The sequence below is a fragment of the Pongo pygmaeus genome, chromosome 4 (genome assembly GCF_028885625.2).
Source record: "Pongo pygmaeus isolate AG05252 chromosome 4, NHGRI_mPonPyg2-v2.0_pri, whole genome shotgun sequence".
Lineage (NCBI taxonomy): Eukaryota > Metazoa > Chordata > Mammalia > Primates > Hominidae > Pongo > Pongo pygmaeus.
The window spans coordinates 182,923,948-182,934,195 of NC_072377.2; the positions used below are offsets into that span (position 1 = coordinate 182,923,948).

The 10,248-nt window shown below is 43.7% G+C and overlaps 1 protein-coding gene across 1 annotated transcript; it reads right to left on the reverse strand.

Annotated features, from left to right (window-relative positions):
* Window positions 1-2,047: 2,047 nt before the first annotated feature.
* GMCL2 (germ cell-less 2, spermatogenesis associated) lies at window positions 2,048-4,923 on the reverse strand. The gene has a single exon (XM_054487584.1). The coding sequence runs from the start codon at window positions 4,805-4,807 to the stop codon at window positions 3,254-3,256; it is 1,554 nt and encodes a 517-aa protein (XP_054343559.1). The 5' UTR covers window positions 4,808-4,923; the 3' UTR covers window positions 2,048-3,253.
* Window positions 4,924-10,248: the final 5,325 nt, after the last annotated feature.

Genomic DNA, 10,248 nt, shown 5'->3' on the forward strand with positions numbered 1-10,248 from the left:
CCAAATACCTTGCTCCTCATGTAGCCCCAGAAGTACAACTTCCTTCTGCACGTAGCTTCCTCCAGCATGACCCTATAAAACTTCCCTCCAGCCCTGCCTCTTTGCAGACAGCCCCTTCTCTGCTGTGCTGCCCGTTGTAACCTTGCAATGTATCTTTGAACTTTCTCAAATAAATCTGCCATTCTTTACCTATGACTGTCTCAGTAAATTCCTTTACTGCCTGTGACACCAGCCCCAGCCAGTTGCACCCACAACGCCTAGTTCAGGGTAGCACTGGTCCCACCCATGACAGGCCAGTTTTCACTTTTTTGGCAAAATGGAGAAACATTAATTGGGGCCAAGAGTGCCTGTTGGAAACTCATTTCTTGAATAGCATTCTTTTAAAAACAATTGTTTTTTAAAGACAGGGCCTCCCTCTGTCACCCAGGCTGGAGTGCAGTGGTGCAATCACAGATCGCTACAGCTTCAAACTCCTGGGCTCAAGTGATTCTCCTCCTGAGTAGCTGGGACTACAGGTATGTGCCACCATGCCCAGGTAATTTTACAAAAAAAATTTTTTTTTCATAAACCATAGTTTATACAATATCTTAGCTTACACTATTAACACTTTATTGAAAATATTTTTTTTATTTTTCTTTTTTATTTTTATTTATTTTTTTTTTTTGAGATGGAGTCTTGCTCTATCGCCCAGGCTGGAGTGCAGTGGCGCGATCTTGGCTCACGGCAAGCTCCACCTCCTGGGTTCATGCCGTTCTCCTGCCTCAGCCTCCCAGTAGCTGGGACTACAGGCGCCTGCCACCACGCCTGGCTAATTTTTTTGTATTTTTAGTAGAGATGGGGTTTCACCGTGTTAGCTAGGATGGTCTCGATCTCCTGACTTTGTGATCCGCCCGCCTTGGCCTCCCAAAGTGCTGGGATTACAGGTGTGAGCCAGCGCGCCCGGCCTATTGAAAATATTTCTATTGAAAAGAATATACTATGCAAACACATAAAAGTATTTGGTAAGAAAACAAAAGCACATCTTTACTACCAATGTGAGTTACTGGCTGACAATGATCAACTTCTCAAATAAGAACATTAACCTACTTGTGATTGAAGAAAGAATTATCCTGTCTATGGGTGACATAAGCAATGTGGCCAAGACAGAACCAGTGGATGAAACCACATATCATTCCAATTTGGCCAGTTAACTTATATAAGTGTAATGAAACAGTTAACTTTATTCATTAATATACTCAAACATTATCTTTCCTTCCAAGATTTGCAAAAATTTAATTATCCAAATAATTTAAGTTTGGTATTTCTATATTTTTCAATACATAAAGGGTCAGCAACCTCTTATACGATAATGAGATGGAAAGAAAACGACAGCTTCCCATGAAAGAGGCCTAATATAGTCAAATATAAAAATGAGTAATGTAACCTCTTTTTTTTTTTTTTTTTTTTTTTTGAGATGGAGTCTCGCTCTGTCATCTAGGTTGGAGTGCAGTGGTGTGATCTCCTCTCACTGCAACCTCTGCCTCCCGGGTTCGAGTGATTCTCCTGCCTCAGCCTCCCGAGTAGCTGAGATTACAGGCGTGTGCCACCACTCCTGGATTATTTTTATTTTGTATTTTTAGTAGAGATGGGGTTTCACCACGTTGCTCATAGCTGGTCTTAAACTCCTCAAATGATCCACCTGCCTCGGCCTCCCAAAGTGCTGGGCTTACATGTGTGAGTCACCACACCCAGCTGACGCCCAGCTGAAATGTAACCTCTTGATAGCAGCCAAATCACTGTATCAGAAACATTTAAATTCCAGCTCTGGGGGTCAAGGTGAGGCATTTAAAAGGTTCCTTAAGTTAAACCAAGTGGATGAATTTTAAAAGAAAAAGCAATTTATGAACCTATGGACATATCATTAAGAAAGAAAAAAATTATTAGTAAATTCCAAAAGTTAAAAGGATTTGGAAAAAATCTAACTAGAAAGAAAAAAAATGTTGGTTTCAATTAAGGGGGGGGTTTTTGGTCCATTTCATATAAGAGCTTACTTAATCTTTTTCCAAATGTGCATTTATTATTTGCACAGATACATAAAAATTATTCCCATTTTAAAAGCCACAATAAAAATATACATTAACCACAGAAGTACTTACTCTAACTGGAAAGAAAATGAACATGGCTATATTCAAAACAGCAATAAACACAAAAGGTCAACATATATAAATCATGACAAGTATACATCTTATTTTTGACAAAAATAAATTCCATTTTTACATTAATGCTTCATCAGCTTTTATATTAGATCCTCTGACCTTATTTACATTTACTATGAAATTTCTGTTAGCATGTGTCACTCAAAGGCACTCAACTCAGAGGGTATCAAGTCCTGAGCTTAAGTAGGAAACAAAACTCCCAACTAAAATTTGAACATAAATAATTGTAAAGATCAGAGAATATTAGAATGTTTAAAAGTATAATATCAGGTACATAAATAACTCAAAAACTAATAATAAAGGTGTACAGACTGTCAAAGAAAAGATCATGTAAGACAAGAAATATCCCTGGAATCAAACTGATTTTTCATTCATTCAAGATCATTTGAAGGTGTGAAGCTAACTTTCATTGCTCTTAAAATCCTAGGAAAGCCAAATTTAAAAAAATAGCATATGACAATGCTTACGTTTAAAAAAAGTTTCTCAGCTTAGTCTCCAAACCAGGAAGAAAGTATTTAATGATTTAAAACAAGTATGAACTGGAAAGATATTAGACTAAAAGGAGGAATCATAATGAGCAGATAAAAATATTAAAGGAAAGCTTTAAATGCACCAGCTCAAAAGAGCATTTCTAATTGGCCATCCAAATTATTCTTTTAGATTATTTTAGCCAAATAAGAATAAATTTACAGATGGATAACTGAGGTCCACTAACATAAGGTAGAAATAAAGTTTAAGCTAAAAATTAAATCTATATTTTGTTGCAGATAACTGTGAGATTTACCTATAGTAATTTTCTGCTGATGCTAAATTAAAAGCATGAGTTGACATCGTACTGACAGAAATGGTTTGACAGATATTTTCTTGGCTTAAAAAATTTTTTTTTTTTGTATATGCATAGAAATGCAATGAGGATAAGAATAGTCTTCTGTATTGTCCATACAGTTCCTAAGGCCTTTGTCATTGTTAGTCACCTTAGATGTGAGCTCAGTAGAGCCATTAAATTAAAGCTGGCCTAAAAGTTTTCAAAGTGCTACTGTTTCCAACTGATGAGATCTTCAGTTTTCTGAATTTTCTGGGTGACGATTATTTTCAATTCCTTTTTCTGGTGATATATACAAGAAGTTACAGCAGATATATAAAGGGAAGTTCAGAAACCTGCTGTCCAAGTTCATCACCACTTGTTCCTGATCCTTTTTAAGTATAAGTATTTGATAGTCAGTTGTTCTACTACATACTAGTTTTCCACTACTATCAAAAGAAGCCAAGCGTAATCTAAATGCTATGCTCCTTCGAGGCTGTAAACTGACAGACCCGCTGCATGGCTGATTCAGTGTATTGCGTTTGAAAATGATATATCGATTGGTGTAAATTACAAGTAGGTCAAAGCCGAAGTTAAAACCCGTCCAACACCAGCGGTATTCACCATCTTTGGCAAGCTTTCTACCACACCTCATGCTATTTCCCTCTAGGTCTTCTTTATTGATTTCTTGAGGCCCTACCTCACTGTCTTGTTCTGCCCGCAGCATAGCAAACCACTGCTGTTTATACACAGAAGACAGCCATTCTGAAGGTACTATAGCATCTTGTTCAATAATTCTTGCAGAAGCCAGGTCACTGATAATATATTGTAACCTTAAATGTCTGAATACTGACACAAATGGTTTTCCTGGTTCAGTTTCAAGAAAGACCATACCTTCAAAATCTTTTCTCTGTTTAGAAAACCAGACATCTGTTTCTGTCAAAAGCTGTTTTAAAGATCCATTCCAAGAAGGCACAAGTTGAAGGAACATCCACTTTTTGAGAGTGGTGTATACATCCATCTCCACTTGCATCACAAATAAGTTAGAGGAACCAATGAGCTGTTCCATGACATTTATACTGAGCTCTTTAAAAAGTTTAACATTCTGGTGAATCATCAAATTGTTTAGAAGCCATTCAAGGCACTTTTTCTTTACAGAATCTAATCCATAGGTCTCTACTGATGTGTAATAACCACATACAGTTTTCACATTAATTGTTTCCTTCATTGTCTCACCACACTGCTGTATTAAACCATCCAGCTGCAGCATACGTGCTGCTGCTAAAATGGCAACAACTCGACTGGGTTTTATCAAGACATCATCTCGATACAGTGAACCAAACGCAACCTGCAGTGCTTCTACATCAATGTTCTGGTCAGGAATCTCCAGTTCAATAATATTCATGCTGGATTCTTTCCAAGAACCACTGAACATACTAGAAAAGTAGCCAGATTGACATAAATATATTTTGTGTAATCGCCATTCTTCTCCTAGAGCACAAATCTTAATGTCACTGTTTTCACCATTCAAAAATAACGTTTGATAAATATATTTGGATGTACTCCTTAATTTTTTCCTTGCAGGGGTGTTGAGGAGCGGCTGCTGCTTGTCCTCCTCCTCCTCATCCTCGTTCCTCTCCGAGTCCGGGTGACAGTAGCGGCAGGCCCCACTGCTCCGCTTGCGCTTGTGACCCGCCGCATCGTCTCCAGTGTCCGGCCTCCGGGCCGAGCCCCCGGCCCTGGCACCCTGTTCCTGCTGGGCAAGGGCTCGCCTCGGCTGGCGCAGCACCCGGCTGCTCGACGATCCCATGGGTCACGGCTCTCCAGGACTTCAGGGAGCCCAGAGGAGGGGGTCTCTGGCCATGGCCCGGCCGCCGCCGCCAGCCTTCCCCGAGCGCAGGTGCGCAGGTGCCTACAACGCCACCTTCTCACGCGCAGCCCCAACCGCTGCGGCGGACACTGCCGCCTCCAACCTCCGCACCCCTCCCCCACAATTTTTTTTTTTTTTTTTTTTTTTTTTTGAGACGGAGTCTAGCTCTGTCGCCCAGGCTGGAGTGCGGTGGCGCGATCTCGGCTCACTGCAACCTCCGCCTCCCAGGTTCAAGTGATTCTCCTGCCTCAGCCTCCTGAGTAGCTGGGACTACAGGCGCACACCACCACACCTGGCTAATTTTTGTATTTTTAGTAGAGGCGGGGTTTCCCCATGTTGGCCAGGCTGGTCTCAAACTCCTGACTTCAGGTGATCCTCTTACCTTGGCCTCCCAAAGTGCTGGGATTACAGGCGTAAGCCACTGCCTCTGGCCTAAAACAATTTCTTTTAGAGACAAGGTTTCACTGCGTTTCTCCGGGTGGTCTTGAACTCCTTGGACAGCATTCTTCATTGCTGGAAGCAATTCTCATCTGGCAGCCAAAACCAAGGTCAGTTTTAGAAGGACCACTTCCCCAGGAGCAAAGGTTTATTTGCAGGACCTGACAAAGGAAAATGTGTGTACCAGACGCTTGAGCCTAACCAGTCCAATGTAAATTTTCGACCAGGCACAAAAATAAAATAAAATAATAAAATAAAATAGGCCAGGCTTGGTGGCTCACGCCTATAATCCCAGCACTTTGGGAGGCCAAGGTGGGTGGATCACTTGAGGTCAGGAGTTTGAGACCAGCCTGGCCAACATGGTGAAACCCCATCTCTACTAATAATATAAAATTTAGCTGGATGTGGTGGTGCACGCCTGTAATCCCAGCTTTTCGGGAGGCTGAAACGGAGAATTGCTTGAACCCAGGAGGCAGAGGTTGCAGTGAGCCAAGATCGCACCATTACGCTCCAGCCTGGGCGACAAGAGTGAAACTCCATCTCCAAAAAAAAAAAAAAAGATAAAATAAAATAAAATAAAGAATTGAAGTCAAGACAGGTACGGTGGCTGCTCACACCTGTATACCCAGCACTTTGGGAGGCCGAGGTGGGCAGATCACGAGGTCAGGAGTTCGAGACCAGCCTGGCCAATATGGTGAAAGGGACCATGGCTGGGTGAAGTGATGACTGCAGCCGGTCTGGGAAGGCAGAAGCAAGCAGAGGGCCTGGGCAGGATAGGCAGGGATTCTCTGCGGGGAGGATCTGTGGAGACAGGGGCAGCAGGATTAGGATGTCGGAATTGAGGAGGCTTTTGTCCTTGGGGGATGGAGTGGAGAAGCGGGGCATGGTCCTGGAAATTTGGCCTGCAGCCTCACCAGGCCATCTGGAAGCTACTTGTTGGGAACCCTGTGTGTGTAAAGGGCTGACCCAGGCCCAGACCTGGGGGAACTGGAGAAGGGCACACACTGAGACCACCCGAGGGGTGTGCTGGAACTGCTTGGCCAGTCCTCGGGGATGGGATGGCTGGGGCATGTGGGTGTCTTCCTGCAAGAAAACAGGACTTAATGAGGAAGGTGGGAGGCTGTTCCAGGCAGATGGAGGCCTGTGCTGCCAGAGCAATGTAGGAGTCACCATGCGGGGCTCCATCTTTGGTACAGTGGGGGCAGAGATTGGTGAGGGGCATCAGGGCCAGATATGTAGGTGTAGGGAGCCCTAGATGGGCCAGTGCTGCAGGGGGAGGCAGTGTCATGCCAGGGAGGTGGATGGGACGCTGGACACAAGTGAAGAGTGACCAGCCCTGGTGGCTTCCTCAAACCTATGTGAGTGCCTGCCTCATTCCCAGATGAAGAAAACAGAGGTTTCAATAGGGAAAGTGACTTGTTCTAAATCCCAGAGTTGGGAAGTCAGGGAGCTCAGCCTCCTGATTCCAAAGGCAAATCTGGAGTTACTGTTGGAGTTAAGGGGCCAGGTGAATGGTCTATGTTGACCAAAAAAAAAAAAAAAAAAAAAAAAAAGCTCTGTAAAATGTTTAAAGAAGTTTATTCTCTGGCGTGAACCCGGGAGGCAGAGCTTGCAATGAGCCGAGATCGCACCACTGCACTCCAGCCTGGGTGACAGAGTGAGGCTCCGTCTCAAGAAAAAAAAAAAAAAAAAGAAGTTTATTCTCAGCTGATATGAGTGACCATGGCCTGGGGTACAGTCTCAAGAGGTCCTGAGGAAGTGTGCCTGAGATGGTTGGGTTACAGTTTGGTTTTATACATTTTAGGGAGACAGAGGTTACAAGCAAATACATCAATCAATACATGTAAAGTACACATTGGTTCGGCCTATAAGGGCAGGACAACTCCAGGGGGGTTTACAGGTCATAGGTGATTCAAAGGTTTTTGGATTCGCAATTGGTTGAAAAAGTTAAGCTTTGTTTAAAGAGTTGAAGTGGCTGGGTACAATGACTGACATCTGTAATCCCAGCACTTTGAGAGGCTGAAGAGGATGGCTTGATCCCAGGAGTTTTCAACAAGCCTGGGCATCATAGTGAGATCCGGTGTCTACAAAAAAATTTTAAAAATTAATTGGGCAGGGCCGGGCATGGTGGCTCACGCCTGTAATCCCAGCACTTTGGGAGGCCGAGGCGAGTGGATCACGAGGTCAGGAGATCGAGACCATCCTGGCTAACACGGTGAAACTGTGTCTCTACTAAAAATACAAAAAATTAGCCAGGCGTAGTGGCGGGCGCCTGCAGTCCCAGCTACTTGGGAGGCTGAGGCAGGAGAATGGCGTGAACCTGGGAGGCGGAGCTTGCAGTGAGCCGAGATTGCACCACTGCACTCCAGCCTGGGCGACAGAGCAAGACTCCGTCCCAAAAAAAAAAAAAATTAATTGGGCATGGTGATGTGCACCTGTAGTCCCAGCTACTTGGGAGGCTAAGGTGGGAGGGTTACTTAAGCCCAGGAGGTCGAGCCTACAGTGAGCCGTGACTGTGACACTGCATTCCAACTCGGGGGACAGAATGAGACTCTGTCTCAAAATAAAATAAAATAAAATAAAATAAAACAGGCCAGTTGCAGTAGCTCACACCTGTAATCCCAGCACTTTGGGAGGCCAAGGCAGATGGATCACTTGAGGTCAGGAGTTCAATACCAGCCTGGCCAATATGGTGAAACCCCATCTCTACTAAAAATACAAAAATTAGCTGGGAGTGGTGGCATGCGTCTGTAGTCCCAGCTACTCTGGAGGCTGAGGCAGGTTAATTGCCTGAACCTGGGAGGTGGATGTTGCAGTGAGCCGAGATCGCACCATTGCACTCCAGCCTGGGTGACAAGAGTGAAACTCCATCTCCAAAAAAATATAATAATAATAAGATAAAATAAAGAGTTGAAGTCAAGCCAGGCATGGTGGCTCACACCTATAATCCCAGCAGTTTGGGAGGCCAAGGAGGGCAGATCACGAGGTCAGGAGTTCGAGACCAGCCTGGCCAATATGGTGAAACCCTGTCTCTACTAAAAGAACAAAAATTAACTGGGTGTGCTAGCACGCATCTGTAGTCTCAGCTACTCTGGAGGCTGAAGCAGGAGAATTGCTTGAACCTGGGGAGACAGAGGTTGCATTGCACTCCAGCCTGGGCGACAGAGCGAGATTCCACCTCAAAAAAAAAAAAAAAAAAAAAAAGTGTTGAAGTCAGTGGGAAGAAAAGGGGTTGTGGAAGCTGAGGTTCTTGTTATGTAGATGAAGCCTCCAGGTAGCAGCCCTCAGAATAGATAGTGAATGTCTCTTTTCAGACCTTCAAAAGTCTCAGACTCTCATTGAATCTCTCCTAAATCTGAGAAAGTCCTGGCTACATTAATGGAAATTCTCTACAGATGCAAATTTCTCCCATAGGAGACAGCTTTGCAGGGCCACTTCAAAATATTGTCAGATAAATATATTTTGGGGTAAAATATTTTGATGCCCTTCAGGGTCTGCTATCTGTTATGTGATGTTGTACCAGTCAGGTAGAAATTTGGCATCTTACTGCTATAAAAAGTCTGTTTTGAGCCAGGCATGGTGTCTCATGCCTGTAATCCCAGCACTTGGGGAGGCTGAGGTGGGTGGATCACCTGAGGTCAAGAGGTCAAGATGTCAAGAGTTTGAGACCAGCCTGGCCAACATAGTGAAACCCCATCTCTACTAAAAATACAAAAAATTAGCTGGGTGTGGTGGTGGGTGCCTATAGTCCCAGCTACTCGGGAGGCTGAGGCAGGAGAATCACTTGAACCCAGGAGCCAGAGGTTGCAGTGAGCCGAGATCATGCCATTGCACTCCAGCCTGGGCAACAAGAGCAAAACTCTGTCTAAAAAAAAAAGAGTCTGTTTTGTCAGTCTTATGATCTCTATTTTATTTATTTATTTTTAATTTATTTTATTTTATTTTTGAGACAGAGTTTCACTCTTGTTGCCCAGGCTGGAGTGTAATGATGCTATCTCAGCTCACTGCAACCTCTACCTCCCAGGGTCAAACAATTCTTGTGCCTCAGCTTCCTGAGTAGCTGAGATTACAGGCATGTGCCACCATGCCTGGCTAATTTTTTGAATTTTTTGTAGAGATGGGGTTTCATCATGTTGGCCAGGTTGGTCTCGAACTCCTGACCTCAAGTGATCCACCTGCCTTGGCCTCCCAAAGTGCTGGGATTACAGGAATGAGCCACCATGCCTGGCTAGAATAAATATTTTATGCTTTGGGCTAACAGGCAAAATCGAGGGTATTAAGTAGGTAAGTACATAACAAGAAATAAAACAAGCTTGCATAATTTGGGGGGATTGTTATTGACAGAATGTAAAAGTTAATTTATGGATGCTGAAAGTTGAGTTTCATACAATTTTTATGTGTCATGAAATATTATTATTTTGATTATTTATTTATTTATTTATTTTTGAGACGGAGTCTTGCTCTGTCGCCCAGGCTGTGATCTCAGCTCACTGCAACCTCTGCCTTCCAAGTAGCTGGGATTACAGGCACGCGCCACCATACCCAGCTAATTTTTTTTGTATTTTTAGTAGAGATGGCGTTTCACCATGTTCAAGGCCAGGCTGGTCTTGAACTCCTGACCTCAAGTGATGTGCCTGCCTCAGCCTCCCAAAGTGCTGGGATTACAGGTGTGAGCCACTGCACTCAGCCTGATTTTTTCAATGATTTAAAAATGTAAAAACCATTCTTTGTTCAGGGATCATATAAAATCAAGCAGTAAGCAAAATTTGGGATATGGGCCATAGTTTGCCAACTCCTGGTCTAGATCTGCCCTGTTCATCATAGTAGCCACTGGCTACATGCAGCTATTGAGTACTTGAAATGTGGCCAGGGACAGTCACAATGGCTCACACCTGTAATCTCAGCACTTTTGGAGGTTAACGTGGGAGGATGGCTTGAATCCA

Excerpts from the sequence above, each read along its gene's own strand:
- GMCL2 (XM_054487584.1), bottom strand. The coding sequence starts at position 4,807 with ATGGGATCGTCGAGCAGCCGGGTGCTGCGCCAGCCGAGGCGAGCCCTT.